The 14,822-nt window shown below is 54.2% G+C and overlaps 2 protein-coding genes across 5 annotated transcripts in view; one reads left to right on the forward strand and one right to left on the reverse strand.

Moving 5' to 3' along the window:
• The first annotated feature begins 41 nt into the window (after positions 1-41).
• Positions 42-8,442, forward strand: TRAFD1 (TRAF-type zinc finger domain containing 1). Its single transcript, XM_063415593.1, has 11 exons — positions 42-478; positions 1,901-2,036; positions 2,108-2,161; positions 3,241-3,493; positions 4,763-5,026; positions 5,389-5,462; positions 5,640-5,840; positions 6,684-6,810; positions 7,013-7,310; positions 7,721-7,790; positions 7,905-8,442. Exons 1-11 carry the CDS (start codon positions 429-431, stop codon positions 7,944-7,946), a joined length of 1,569 nt encoding a protein of 522 aa, XP_063271663.1. The 5' UTR covers positions 42-428; the 3' UTR covers positions 7,947-8,442.
• A 766-nt stretch (positions 8,443-9,208) lies between these two features.
• HECTD4 (HECT domain E3 ubiquitin protein ligase 4) overlaps positions 9,209-14,822 on the reverse strand; it is a 66,754-nt gene continuing 61,140 nt past the window's right edge. For all 4 annotated transcript variants that reach the window (XM_063415590.1, XM_063415588.1, XM_063415589.1 and 1 more), the window contains exons 72-76: positions 13,837-14,058; positions 13,358-13,524; positions 12,759-12,954; positions 12,252-12,474; positions 9,209-11,776 (exon numbers count right to left, since the gene is read on the reverse strand). In XM_063415590.1, coding sequence (XP_063271660.1) covers positions 11,640-11,776; positions 12,252-12,474; positions 12,759-12,954; positions 13,358-13,524; positions 13,837-14,058 — 945 coding nt within the window. In that variant the 3' untranslated portion in view covers positions 9,209-11,639. The remainder of the gene's footprint in view (positions 11,777-12,251; positions 12,475-12,758; positions 12,955-13,357; positions 13,525-13,836; positions 14,059-14,822) is intronic.

Raw genomic sequence — 14,822 nt, forward strand, 5'->3', positions numbered from 1 at the left:
CCGCGGCCGGGGGCGGGCAACGGCGGACGGGCCGGCGGGGCGGGGCCGCCGCGGGCAGCGGGACACACCGGGGCGCACCGGGGCACCGGGACCCCCAGCGGCACCGGCACCGCCACCGGCACCCAGCGGGGCATCAGAGATCGGCACCCACCTCACCTCACCTGACCTCACCTGACCCGACCTCACTCGGGCCAGGCCACCGACACAGAGCCGGGCCGGGACACCGGAGATCGGCACCGGACACCGGCACCCTCAGCCCACCCTCACCAGGCCGGGGGACGCGGGAGCGGCACCCCCGAGCGATCCCGCAGGGCCGCGCGTTCGCCGGTTCCTTTCGCCGGTTGCTCCCGCGGGCGCTCCCCGCGCTGTCCCGGCCGGGCGCGGTGCCCGGGGCTGTGAGGGGAGCGGGCCCGGCACCGCACGGAGCCATGGCCATCGCGGCCGTGCCCGCGGCCGAGGCCCGGCTCTGCGGAAACTGGTAAGGCCGGGCCGGGTCGCTGAGGGTCGGGGTCGGTGAGGGCCGGGCCGGGCCAGGCCCGGCTCGGTGAGGGATGGACTCGGTGAGTGAGGGCCGGGCCGGGCCCGGGTCGGTGAGGGCTGGGCTCGGTGAGGGCTGGGCCGAGCCGACCCCGCCGTTTAATCGAGGTACAACACTGTGAAATACCGGAGACCATCGCAGGGCCTTTCTGTGAGCGTTTGTGCGTCGGATTTCCCTTCTGACTAAGTAGGGAGCTAAATAGAAACCGAAACGTTCGGGTCAACATCCAGGCTCGGTTTCCAGTGAGATCCGCACGAAGTACACCATTCCAAGTTTTGCTTCGGCAGTTCCGTGGCTCAGGAGCAGAAATATAAAAATAGGATCGGTAGGCAGTGTTGTTGCGGAAGTTTTTTTCTTTGATTACTTCTCTCTGCACAGCCCCAGCGTTGGTAATCGGTGGCTGCTAAAGAGTCGCCTCACAAGTTGTCTCTCGAATAGAAGCAGCTAAAGAAATTAACTTTTTCTGTAGTTGTTTTTCCCCAAGAGACATCAGAATCCAGACCGTTTTCTTGCAACATCAGCCTGGTTTTGTTTGGTTTGCACAGTTCAGTCGCTGCTGTTGGACTTTGTTGCTTTGCCAGGCTTTTGGCTGCCTGGGATCTGGCAGGGGAGAGAGCTGAACAGCTGTGGCTTTAGCAAACAAAAGGTTATAAAATTAATTTAGGTGTCTTCGAGGTGGATTTCTTTGGAAGGGTGTGATCCGTGTAGAAATGATGCTGCCTGTTTGAGGCAGGAGTAAGGGCTGAGCTCCAGGTGCCTCAGTTCCTTTTGGCCCTTTTGTGTTTGGTTTCCAGACAGAAAATGAGCGTCTAAGAAATGAGGTTGGGGGTTCAGAATTGGGGTATTTTGGGGTGCAGAGTAGTTGTTACTGCTGGGGCTCTGAGCAGCCTGCTCCTGGAAGGTGTCCCCATGAGCTTTAAGGTCCTTTCCAACCCAAACCATTCCATGGTTCCATTATCCTGGAACAGGATCTGTCAGGTATAAAAAAGCAGGGGTTGACTGCTTTCCAAAGCACTCTTTGACCTCTCAGAGCCAAGTTATTTTCAGGAAGAAAATTTTATCTTCTCAGACTAATTTATTAACTTCAACCCTGGTAATAACTTGTTTGTGCTGCAAGATTTGCTGTTCACATAAGGAAATAAATCCACCTGGATTTTATCTTAATGCAATGTGACTTTTGCATATTAAATAGATTATTATCCACCTGTTCTGGAACCTTGAGGCCTGGCTGAGCCTTTTCTCTCCTCACTTTAAACCATGAATTCATTAAAATCTTCCTTAGCATTTTTTTTCCCTGTGAACAACTGTTTGGATTTGTTGTCAGTGTGTTTCTGCCCAGTAACCTCAGCGACTTTCTCACAGCAAAAAGGATATTCCCGCAGTCAACTTCATCATCCACGAAATCCACTGCAGAAGGAACATTGAAATATGCCCCTACTGCAGCGATTCCATCCCCAAGTCTGAGATGAAGAACCACATTGAGGCTGAACACGTGCAGGTGAGAGACACCTCTGCCCTGGCACCGCTCCTTTCTGTGCTAATCCATCTCACGAGGTCTCTCTGCTGCAGGTCACCTGCAAGTGCAGGATGAAGATGGAAAGCAGCCTCCTCAAGGATCACCAGGTTGGTGGGTTTGATGTCCTTGAGCACTTTGATATCCTTGATATCCTTGGGGGATGCTCTGGTGTTTCACTGATTCCAGAGCTTTTCTGTCAGCCAGCACCTGGATTCCAGCCTGGGGCTTGTGCATCCTTTTATTGATGCACAATAAACTTCCTAAACTCACCCCCTCTGGGAGAAGGGATTGGAAAAGTCCTGGATCCACTCAGGGCTTCATATCAAAGGGGTATCTGTGGTAATTGGTGATTTTTTTTGTCCTTGTCAGTTGAAAAATAGCTATTTAAAATATGATTGACTTTTTTTCATTCCTTTACTGTTTCATGTTTCTGCTGGAGCCGTTATGTGACTTTTAATAACTCAATCTGTCCAAACAGACTTTAAAAATAGCCTGTAAAATAAACTAAAATAGGCCAGAGTGGGATTTTCTGAGTTCTCAATCCAGTTGGCTGCTGTCACAGACAATCTTGTTATAAATGTCATCCCTTCCTGTGGGCTCCTTTAGAGACAGCTCTGGAGCTGCCACCTCAGCCTGCTGATTGCTGAGGAAAAAAGGATTTTCTTTGGAAATCTGTCCAGTTCTAAACCGTGGGAGTAGCTAATCCTGCCTGTGTGTGCGTGGTGCTTTTGGATTGTAAAACAAACGATGATGTTTTATTAGTGCAGCACCTGCAAATATCACCTATTTTACCTATTTTTAACCCCTTTTGAAGGGCGCCTCACCTGTTGCTCAGTTTGGGGTAAGGAGCGTGTCCAGGCAGTTCTTGCTGAGCAGTAAATGAGCTGTAAGCTCGCTCCCTAAAAACTAATGTGGATTTTAGCTCATGGAATTCAGCTGGATTTTGGGTCGTATCTAAAACCCAAACCCAGAAAGCTCCGTGTGACCCTGGCAGGTTTAAAATCACGTCCTGAGCGTCTGAGGAGCTTCAGCTGTGCCTCCAACACTTCATTGTTGCGTTCCCGCGTTGTGGCTCATTCCAGATTATTCCTTTGGATGCGGCAGAGAGCTCCAAAACCGAGGAAGCTCCAAAGCCGAGGAATCTCGGCGTTCCAGGCGGGATCAGTGACCCTGTGTGTCTCCCCAGGCCTCGTCGTGCCCGCTGCGCCCCGCGCTGTGCCAGTTCTGTGACCTCCAGCTGGCCTTCAACAAGCTGCAGGAGCACGAGCTGTACTGCGGGGCCAGGACCGAGCCGTGCGGGCGCTGCGGCCGCCACGTCCTGCGCCGGGAGCTCCGGGAGCACCCCCGGGCCTGCGGGGAGGCGGCGGCGGCCGAGGGCGGCGGGACAGCGCCGGCACCCGGGAGCGGCGGCGGAGGCGGGAGGAGCCGGCAGGGGGCAGGTACGGGACGGGCTGGGGAAGGGACAGAGCGGGGGAAAGGGATTAGAGCAGTGTGGGACAGGACCGAGGGACAGAACCGAGGGACAGAACCCCTGAGGGACACAACTGCAGGGACAGAACCCCCCTTATGGGACAGAACCCTTAAGGGACAGAACTGCAGGGACAGAACCCCTAAGGGACAGAATTGCAGGGACAGAACCCTTAAGGGACAGAATTGCAGGGACAGAACCCTTAAGGGACAGAATTGCAGGGACAGAACCCTTAAGGGACAGAATTGCAGGGACAGAACCCCTAAGGGACAGAACTGCAGGGACAGAACCTAAGGGACAGAACTGCAGGGACAGAATTGCAGGGACAGAACTGAGGGGCAGAACCCCTAAGGGACAGAACTGCAGGGACAGAACCCCCTAAGGGACAGAACCCCTAAGGGACATGACTCCAGGGACAGAACTGAGGGACAGAACCCCTAAGGGACAGAACTGCAGGGACAGAACCCCTAAGGGACAGAACTGCAGGGACAGAACCCCTAAGGGACATGACTCCAGGGACAGAACTGAGGGACAGAACCTTTAAGAGACACAACTGCAGGGACAGAATCCTTATGGGACAGAACCCTTAAGGGACACAACTGCAGGGACAGAACTGAGGGACAGAACCTTAAGGGACATGACTCCAGGGACAGAACTGAGGGACAGAACCCTTATGGGACACAAGTCCAGGGACAGAATCCTTATGAGACACAAATCCAAGGACAGAACCTTAAGGACAGAACCTTTAAGAGACACAACTCCAAGGACAGAACCTTGGGGACAGAACCCTTGTGGGACACAGCTCCAGGGGCAGAACCTTAGGGGTAGAACCCCTAAAGACAGAGTCTTAAGGGAAGGATCCCCTAAGGACAAGAACCTTAAGGGCATTTGCGGGAACAGCACCAAGAAATCAAAAGTGAGAAGAAGTGGACAAAGGAAGAACTGGCTGCTCGTTTGGTAGCTGGTTCAGGTGTGAGGTTCTGTGATTCCTTTCTGTGCAAATACAGGATAGTGGATGCTCCAGAGGTCCCAAGTGAGAATGTTTACCCATGGAATGAGGTGTAAGCCAGGAGTGCTGAGGTGCCTGGGATAAAAGGATTTGGTAGAGGTGCCTTTGGCTGTGAGATGCTGAATTCCAGGAGGGTCCACATGTGGAACCCTGGGGCTGAGTCTGATGCAGAGGGAGCTGCTGGTGGCAGGTTTGATGCTCTCCCAAATTGACAATATTTGTCTTTGGAAGGGGATGAGCTAGAGAGACCTGAAGTCCTTCATTCCCAACTTCCTGAGGACTGGAACGCTGATCTGGACTATGTGTTGGCTCTCAGCCTGCAAAGTGAGAATAATCCTCACCAGAATCCTGCAGCTGACATTCCCAGGGATTTCTGGGAATACGACTACACCAAAGAGCCTGAACAATCTGCCCATCCTGGTGGAATGGACCTGTCCAACATCATCTCCTGTGACTCTCCAGGGTCCTTCAGCACATCAAACCACAGCAAAATAGGTACAAACACTCTTGTGGTGGGATTTATCCTGAAATTTGAGGGATGGAGAAAAGGAAAATTTGGATTGGGAATGTTAAAGATTTCCTAGGTATTTTAAAAGGTCAAAATCGGCCATTTTGAGACTCCTAAAGGAAAGCAGCAGGTGAAGAAATAAAAGCTTATTAAAAGTAGTGGGTCTCTGACCTTGGTAGGGAAGTAAAAGTGGTGGAAGGTGGAAGTAAAAATGGTGGGAAGGGGGATGTGGGGGAAACCTGGGGTGCAGCTTGTTCTGAGAGGAGAAATGGCACCCAAGGGTTTAGTGATGCAGCAGGAGGTGTTTTACCAGACCCCACAGTGGGTGTAACCCTTCCTTCTCCTGCAGACAAGGAGATGATCATGTTGCCCTGCGAGTTCTGTGAGGAGCTGTGTCCTGCTGAAGATCTGATCCTTCACCAGGTTTGAGGTTTCCCTGTGTCTCGGGGTTTGCAGTGAAGGCTTTTCTGTGGCTGTCACTGAAAAGGGTGTGGGTGACATTGGAGGAACTCTGGCATCTGGGTCTTTGCCAAGGAAAATGGTTTTTCAATGCCCTGGCTCATCAGGAAAGGTGATTTTTCCGTGTTGTTTGTGTAACAGACAGGGTGTAACCCAGCAAGTGCCTTTGCCTCGTTCAGTAAGAGAAGTTCCTCTCCAAATCCATGGGAATACAGCGGTCTGAGGGCTGGGGGCAGCCACAGGGCTGTCCCTGCAGCCCAGCCCCAGGCAGAAGGAGACGTCATGATCCCGTGTGAATTCTGTGGCATCCAGCTGGAAGAGGAGATCCTCTTCCATCACCAGGTACTGACAGGACAGGAGCTGTTGGGTCACATCCCATTGTTCCAGGATGGGCCCAGTCCCAGGGGGTGTTTTTGGGACATTTCAGGAATTCAGGGAGCTGTCCTTGGCTCAGATTTTCCCACACAAAGCTCTGGGATCCATGGGAAGGGTTGTGCCACGCTGAGGCTCCTCCTGAAAAGTACTGGATTAATTTGAAAGCTCCTGTAACAAAACTAAACAAAAGTGCCTGAAGTTGCACAATCAGAATGTTTGAGTCACTCAGAAAATGAAGCCTGCATCAGTCAGGGGAGAGAGGAGCACAAGGGTGGAACTGGGTGGGAGGGGAAGTGGAGAACGGACTCCAGCCCTGGGAAAAATCCTCTGGAATCTGCTGCTGTCACAGACAAGATGGGAGAACGCTGAGCTCACCCCTTCTGTGTGTCACGGTTCATTCACGTTCTCAGTCCCAACACTGCTGAGGCTGGAGCTGGGTTGGTTGTTCTGGGCCTCTCCTCTCCTGGGGGACAGCAAATTCAGTGTGCTGGGAATTAAATTGGATAAAACTCCGGAGCTTATCACGGAATCCCAGAGTGGTTTGGGTCGGAAGGGATGTGGAAGCCCATCCCACCCCCTGCCAGGGCAGGGACACCTTCCAGCAGCCCAGGTTGCTCCAAGCCCAGTCCAGCCTGACAGGGGGATGGAACTGGATGAGCTTTAAGATTTCTCCCACCTAAACCATTCTGGGATTCCCCAGTAACAATTCCCTGCTCACCTCAACGTCCCCAAGCGCTGCTGCTCCGCGGTGTTTGCCCAGGAACGTTCCCCTGAGGGAGCCTCACCTGAGCAGCGCTGTCTGTCCCACAGCACCACTGTGACCTGCGCCCTGCCAGCCCCACGGGTGACACCCCGGCTGGGCAGCCGCCACCTCCTCAGCCCCACGGGGACAGCCGGGAATCGCCGGAGCCGGCGCGGCGACGCCTCCGGCACCAAGGTGAGGGCAGAGCACAGCCCGGGCTCCCCTGTGCTGGCACCGAGGGGACGCTGGCACCCTGTGCTGTCTGAACCCTTCCATCCTTTGGGCTGGGGTTAGGGAGGGAGGATTAAACCACCGGAGCCGTGTCCTTGGGGATCCTGGGATGGACACCGGGGTTGTTCCCAATGTTCCTGTTGAGCTCCAGGTGTTGTCCCTGCAGGAGATGTTTCTCCCTGGCACGCAGAAGGCTTTGGGAAGCTGGGGCTGTGCCCTGCTGCGGGGACCAGGCTGAGGACGGAGGTGGCCAAGGCTGGGAATGTGGCACTGTCCCCTCCGGGGAGAGCTGGGGACGCCCCGGCCCCGCGGGGGAGGCCCGGGAAGGGCAACGGCAGCGAGGGGACACCGAAGGACAGAGGTGACTCTGCAGCTGGGACAGCACCCCGGGCAAGACCTGCTCAGCACTTCCAGGCAGAAACCTTCACTTCCAGCTCCTCCAGGGCCTCTCCAGCCCAGCCGAGGTAATGCCTTCACCCTCTGGTTCATTCTGCTTCTTAGGGTGCAAATCTGGATCCCCTTGGCTTTGCCTGTGGCTGAAAGGGTTTTCAAAGGCTTTCCGATTCACCCAGTTGGATCTGGCTGGTGCTTACCTGAGTTTCAAACAACAAATTTAGGTTTTTACCTCAAAATAGAACAGACCCACAGGTCACTGGGATAAAATGTGGGATAAGGCCTCATTACCTGTCCATGGGAGTGCTGTGCTCTCACCTGGGTTCTGAACGGGAGCTGCTTCTGCTGCTGAAACATCTGGGCAGGGTCAGAGGAGGCACAAGGGCCTCTCCCTCGCCCTTCCCCGTCTCCCTGCTGTGCTGTGTTGAGCCAGCACGGGTGGCGTTGCCTCCTCTGAGGGTGTCCCTGTCCCTGTCCGCAGCTCCAGCGCCGCCGGAGGGAGGAGCCTGGCGCTGCCGGACGGGCGCGGCCTCCGGCGCCGCAGCTCCAAGGTGAGGCTGCAGGGGCAGCGCCCCATGCTTCTGCCAGGACAAGGAGCTGCTTTTTCCAGCCCTCTTATTGAGTCATATCTGAAAACAGCATTTTTCTTTTCCCCCTCTCCCAAGGCAAAAGCTCAGAGCCCAGCAGCCGGACACCCCGAGGAGTGAGCGCTGCCTGTGGAGCACGCAGAGCCCGGCCCCGCTCCCAGGCTCTGCACAGGCAAATTCTGACACCCAGCTTCAGTTTGTAGGCAGTGACCATTTTCTAAATCTCTATTTTTAATCTGTGAGACCAAACTTCAGGTTTTTATGTCTCTGATCGCTTCAAGCATCATCCTCAAGGCATCAAACTGAGTCTCACCTTGGGCCCTGCCTGAGTTCTGTGTCCGTGTGGGCTCCTCGTGCCCTGGGGTGGGATTTGTGCCACCCCGAGCTCTGGTGTGTCCTGCCCTGGAGTGCTCAGGCAGGTGACACCAGCAGGGAGGTGACACCAGCAGGGGGGTGACACCAGCAGGGAGGTGACACCAGCAGGGAGCAGTCCATGCTCTGCCCTGTCCCACACAGCAGGGCTGAGGCTTGGGGCTCCAGGGCTGCTCAGCGCTGCATTTTCAAGTTAAAGCTTCTTGAGTTCCTTGGAATAAACTTTCTCTGATGCTGTCCCAAACCGTTGTGCAGTGCCATCTGTCCCCTGGGGTGACAGCAGACACAGCCCCTGGCTGAGGGCAGGTCCCAGCCCCGCAGTGTGAGGATCCATTCCTGCTGCTATTCCCTGTTACTGTTGGAATCTCCAGGACTCTGGGAAGTGGAGCAGATCCTGGATAACACCCTGAGCATCAGCCTGATGGAGGAGGTGCAGCAGAGGGCACAGGCAGGGCTAATGAGCCACCCCAGGCCTTGCCTGGGTGCCAACTCCATCCCATGGGAGCAGCCAGAGCCCAGCAATGGCTGGAGGGAACTCCCTCCCAAAATAAAGACATTTTACAGGTGCTCCCACCAAATGTGTTTATTTAGACAAGAAGAATAAAGGTATTTAAAAACGGGGACACCAAACCTCTGTTCTTCCCATTGCTGGGGAGAAGGGCTGTGGGAAGATCAGGGAATGGGAGCTGGTCCCTGAGGTTTGGGATGGATAACAGGGTGCCGTGGGTCAGGAATCATTAAGTATGACAAATAATTATGACAAATAATTAATGACTGAGGTGGCAGAGCCTGTGCTGTGCCTCAGGCACAGGCAATATCCCAGAGGAACAACCCCAGCAGTGGCCGTGCTTCCCTTTGGTACAAAACCCTTCAGTTTTGTTCCAAGTGCACACAGAACCCAGCAGAGTGGGACTTCCACAGAGAAGCTGCAGCTCCCTTTGTGCCCCTCTGCCTCAGGCAGCTCCAGCAGCAGATCCCATTCCCCAAAGAAGGACACCCACACCTCCAGGGATGTTAAGAATCTCCTTTATGCAGGTGTACACTCGATGGCCAAGAGCACTTACAGGTTAATGCCGTGTATGGAACCCAGATGGACACACACCAAGCTAGAACTAATACCCAGCTCCAGAGTTTTTCCATTGTTTAGTATAATTTTACATTCTGAATGAATATATATTAAAAAAAATAATAATAATCATCACAAACCAATCTTTGCTTCGACAAACAAGCCTAGTACAGACAATGTCAAGTTCATTTAAAGCACGAGGAATTAAGGATGATTAGAAAAGCTTTAATTAAAAGGCCATTTGAGCCACAGCTGAGGTGCTGCAGCACTTCCTTCCCAGGAGCATGGAATTAAAAAAAAAAAAAAGCCAAGAAACTCCCACAATTCCTCTTGTGGGGCTCATCCTGTTCTCCAGAACAAACCAAAGTCGATGGAAGTTGGTTATTGGTGCGACATTTGTCCTGTAGAAGAAGCTTCGTTCGCACCCCCAGGTGCAAACGGCAGCGACGAGAAGTTCGTTATTTGTAATCATAAATAATTAACTGTAATAAATACGGATCAAGTAACGTTCCAGCACATGCCTGGCGCCGGGGGCAGGTGTGCTCCACTCAGATGTGCCTCCCCAAGGAGCGCACACACAGCAGCAGCAGCTTCGTACTCACAGCTGGAACTGGAGCCTTGGGAACCGCTGGCACTGGGAGCCCTCCGGGATGGCCCCTCGGAATTTCGGGACTGGAGAGAGCCCAGAGAGAGCCCAGAGAGAGCCCAGCCCGAGCTGCCACAGAACCCAGCCGGTGTTCCCCACGTTCCCTGCCTGGAACGCGTGTCCCCACGGGAACACACCGGCTCCAAGCCGCCCCCTCGGCTGCAGCTCCCCTCGGTCTTTGTGAACTCCGGGTGTTCCCGCTTGCTCCGAGTGGTTTCTGAGCTACATAAACGCTTCTACCAGGAAATGGACGAGATTCAAGAGTAAATATTCTTCCTACACGGATCTGTTCCCTGGACAGGGCAATATGCATTGGGAGGGTAACAGCTTCCTAACCACGGGGTTGGGAGACTCCGGATGCCGACGACTACCACGACTGCTGCACACACACTCCCACTCCCACTCGCTCACGGAAGAACAAGGACACCCATCCCCAACTCACGCCGCCTCTCCCGCATCCCACGCACTCAGCGTTCCCACTATTCACAATAATGTACAATAAATACATTTGGGATTCCCGGGAGCTGTCCTGGACACCGAGCTGAAGGTTCGGTCACCTCAGCCGGGGGCTCCCGCGCGGCTCACGGGCAGCACCGACGGATTCCGGGACGGTCTCTGCCTCAGGACTCGGGATCCGAGGGAGCAGCAGAGCTGGAGTGTCCTGGAAATCCTGCTGAGGGATGAGACACCCGTGGAGGGGCCTCTGAACCACCCCGCACGTTCCACAGCACACCAGAGAAGCGTGGAGCTGCTCCTGTCCGCGGTCAGCTCCCGGCTTTCCACACAAATCAGGAGCTTTCTCTTCCAGCGGGTGACTCCGTCCTCCTGCCGGGTGTCAGAGGCTTTTAGGATAATTTGCTCTTGGATCGAAGATTTTTGAGTACAAAAATGAGTTCCAGGTGTTTGAGCACCTCCTGGTTGTTCTGAGAGCTCGTTGGGAAATGAGATAAAGTCCTGGATTTTCAGGATGGACTGTGGTATCTTACACCCTTTGGAGAGAAGCTGTTTTGTTCTGCTCGTATTTTAATTACAATAAATTATTTTGTAGCTAAGCAAAGCAGACATTCAAGAACATCTAGGGCAGGAACCCAATGGAATCATGGCCCTTTCACTGTTCTCTTGGAAATTCTCCCAGAAGTGTTGAGCTGAACCCCCCAGTTCCCTGTGGCAGCCCCTGTGTGCTTGGTCAGAGTTTAAAAAATTTCAAAGAAAGTGGTGGAAAGGTGGAAAAGCAGTTTGGCAGCAAAGTTCCTGCTTCAAACCTCAAGCAAGTGCCACAAATCCTGCCTGTGCTCTGCTCCTGCCCACGCAGTGATTCCCTCCCCACACCCAAACTTGGCATTTTTGTACTCAAAAACCTCTCAGGGAGGGTTCCCGGCCTCGGAGCGCCCTCCCTGCCAGCGCTGTTTGCACGGGGCAGACCATTGTGGATTACAAAATTAGAAATGTACAGGTGGAAAGGCTTTTTTCCCCAAATTAAATTATACACAAACCGGTCTTTACTAAACTATCCTACAAATATTCCACAAACAAGGCAGCAAAAGAACCAGTCCACCACAAAGTCTACGAATACAAAATGGAAGTCTTCCGGGAATTACTGTAACAGGAACGAAGGTTCAGGAAATAAATTAACCCCAGCTGATCCCCCGGGAGGTGCTGAAGGTGGGGAACTGAGGGGGTTCCAGCGGGCAGAGTCACGGAGTCACCTCCGGGCGCTCCCTGCCCCTGCTCAGCCGCTGAGCGGATCCTCCCGGTAGTGGATGGCGTAGCGGAGCTTCTCCAGCATGATGTCCAGCGAGGAATACTGCGGGAGCTTGATCATGAACATGCACGTCTCCACTCGGATGTACCGCGAGTCCGGGGAACCTGCGCGAGAGCCGCCCGTTAAAACTCAACCCAGCACCTCCCCTCCTGCGGGTACCCAAAATCCACTCCCTGCCTGCTGTGGGTCTTGTGAATCCTAAATGTTTCTGTGCTTCTGCATGCCAGTATTTTCCCAATAGTTTAATAATTATAAAAGCATTTCAGACAAGTAGCAAAGTCTCTCTGCATCTCTACAGGGCAAAGTTTTAATTGTGGAATCCCAGAAAGGTTGGAAGAGATCTTAAAGCTCATCCAGTTCCACCCTCCCACCATGGGCAGGGAACCTTCCACTGGATGCAGTTCAAGTTTTAGCTACAATTCTATTTTTACATCATTTAAACCCCAATTCTCTCCTCATTTCCCCTCACAGCCACCTGCCCCTCTTTGTCACTGTTAATTAAACACCAGTTAGAGGGGGCTGGAGGCTGGGACAGTGCTGGGGCAGGAGCAGCTCCTCCCCTCGGGAGCGGTTCCGTACCTGCGGCGCCGTCGGGGGGCGCGATTTTCATGGGGTAGGGGGGGACGTGGGCGGTGTCGGGGCCGCCGTCCTTGCAGGGGCAGGTGAAGGGGATCCTCTCCTGGTTACAGGCAAACTTGATGAACTTGCAGAGCTCCTCCTGCGTGAACATCTCCAGGGCGCTCCAGAAGAACTCGATGTGCTGGTCGGTCTCCATCAGCCCCACCTGGTACATGGTGTGTGCCTGAGGGGACAGGGACACGTGTCCACTGCTGCTCTCCCCTCGGGAATCTTCCCCACCACACTTTTAAATAAAGGAAGTTTGAACTCTTACTCCTCTCTGCACAAGCCCCACCCTATTATCTTCTGAATCCAGTGAAATCTTAATAAACTTCCTTGGGGGCAGAGGGGTGTCCAAGCCGTTCCCCAAGGATGTCCTGGCTGCACCAGAAGCAGGAGATTCTCCCCTCCCACCCTCCCACGGGAGGATCCCCCTCTCTGTGTCCCACAGGAGTGCGGCCAAAGCACCTTGAGGAACTCCAGGTTGATGTAGGGAAGGCCACATGTCCTCAGCTCCATCTCCAGGGGGGTGAGTGTGGTCAGGAGCTGCAGGGGGATGATGGAGCCCAGGCCTGCCCTCACGGCTGTCATGCACTCCGGGCTCTGCAGCTCCCGCATCCGCAGGCTGCGGATGGCGGCCGCGTACACGTCCTTGTTCTCCCACCTGCAGGGGCAGAGATCTGGGGTGAGGGAGGAACTCCTGGGAGAGCCCGTGCCCCACCCCGTGTTACACATGGAAGGGTTTTATGGAGAGACCCCAGTCTGGAATAATCCAGAGTTAGCAATGCACACTTTGCATTCCGATGCTTCCCGCTGTCCTCTGCTTCCTCCCCTCCTCCCCCCTGCCCACCCCTCACAACTGGGAGCCCCCACAGCTGGAACAGCCCTGGTTCTGTCTCTTACAGAGCCAAGCAGCACCAACGATCCCAAGTTCTGCCAGCTTCTCACAAAGCAAAGCTCTCCCAGATCATTCCAACTTGTTACAAAAGCCCCTCTGGAGAGGCTGTGCCTGGAGAACCATTCCAGAGATGTCCTGTGCCCATCCTGCCCGGGGAGCTGCTCCTTACCCCACAGGGATGTGCCTGCCCCTGGGACACAGCTCCACCTCCTCCCCGGTGAGGCTCGGGTAGGTGAATTTGCAGCAGGGTTTGTTGGGGCAGTCGGGGCTCTCTGTCGCCAGGTGCTGCGAGGCGATTTCGGCGCACAGCGCCTCCAGCTCCGTCTCGTCGCTGATCTGTCACGGGACAAGGACAGGGCCTGGTCACCAACCCCACAGCGGGGACTCACTCCAGCACCAAAATCCTGCTCTGGTTTAGCAATTCCAGTAAAGATTTCAGATTCTGGAATTCCACCGTGCCCGGCAGCAGGGGAGTGTGGGGAACACTCTCCAAGGCAACAGGATGTAAAATCCTGCATCCAAGAGGAATCAACTCCTCTCCCAACCCCGCTTCCATGAAAACCCCCTGGCTGCCAGCAGGGAGGGCAGGCAGCAAAGTGCTGTGGGGGAATCCTGAGGAAAAGGACGGAAGAGGGAAAGGGGACCTACATTTTCGAATTTTTTGACGTAGTTGTAGGTGAGGATGTCGGCTTCCTGCAGATCCACGTCGGGATCCAGGGGCTCTCCCACCAGGGTCTTCCAGAAGGAGGGCAGCAGGTCCAGGGGCAGGGGGACATCGGCCCGGATGGCGATGCCCAGGAGCTGCCCGAAGAAGTGGAACAGCTGCTCCTCGGCGTAGGTGATGGGGCTGGGGGTCAGGATGTACTTCCCCTGTGGGGAAAACAGCGCACACAGGGCACGACTGAGCAGCTGTGGCAAGCCTGACACTGTGGAAGTGTTCCTGACTGGGACAGGATGGATAACATTTCATTGGATACCAAAGGATCTGCTCTAGCAGTCCCTGTATTTTACACGCTGCTATCACTTGTAACTTCCTGATAAATCGACCCCAGAAAGTTGTTTCGTATTTTGCCAAGCTGTTGATCAACACTCAGGATTTTCTGGACTTGTTACATCAGTTTGATATCCAAGGCTTTCAGCTGTGGGATGTTTCTGAGCCTGGATTTGCAGAGCCAGGTCTGCTACACAGTTGGTCTTAATCTGAGGGAACCAAGCTCTTTCCTACCCTAAGAATATTCCCAGGAATTGCTGAGAATTCTTTGGACCACCAGCTTTACCCTGTTTCTAGAGAACATCTACTGCACAAAGTAGCACGGATGGAGCATCTTACTCTCCTGGCAATGTAACAGATCTTTATGGTGACATTCCTGGAGTAAGGCCACAGAAGAAAAATCCATGGAATTTCACCAGTTTGGGACAGACAACCCCTAAACCAGACAAGTGAACCTCACTCAGAACGCTGCCCAGGAGCTTTAACTCTGCTCCATTTTGCATTTTGCTGCCTTGGCTCCTTCTCCAAGTACCTGCTGCACACAAGAGGTGCAACATGGGATTCACCAGCTCCCACTTCCAGCTCTCCCAGGATTTGGGAATTAGGTTTCATGGATCTGAGGCCTCTCTCTGCACCTCTGACC

This window comes from Prinia subflava, chromosome 19 (assembly GCF_021018805.1).
Source record: "Prinia subflava isolate CZ2003 ecotype Zambia chromosome 19, Cam_Psub_1.2, whole genome shotgun sequence".
NCBI classification, from domain to species: Eukaryota; Metazoa; Chordata; class Aves; order Passeriformes; family Cisticolidae; genus Prinia; species Prinia subflava.

Coding starts and splice junctions, on each gene's coding strand:
- TRAFD1 (XM_063415593.1), top strand. CDS start 429: ATGGCCATCGCGGCCGTGCCCGCGGCCGAGGCCCGGCTCTGCGGAAAC. Junction 2,037..2,107: donor TTGAGGCTGAACACGTGCAG/GTGAGAGACACC, acceptor TCTCTGCTGCAG/GTCACCTGCAAGTGCAGGAT. Junction 3,494..4,762: donor GAGGAGCCGGCAGGGGGCAG/GTACGGGACGGG, acceptor TGTCTTTGGAAG/GGGATGAGCTAGAGAGACCT.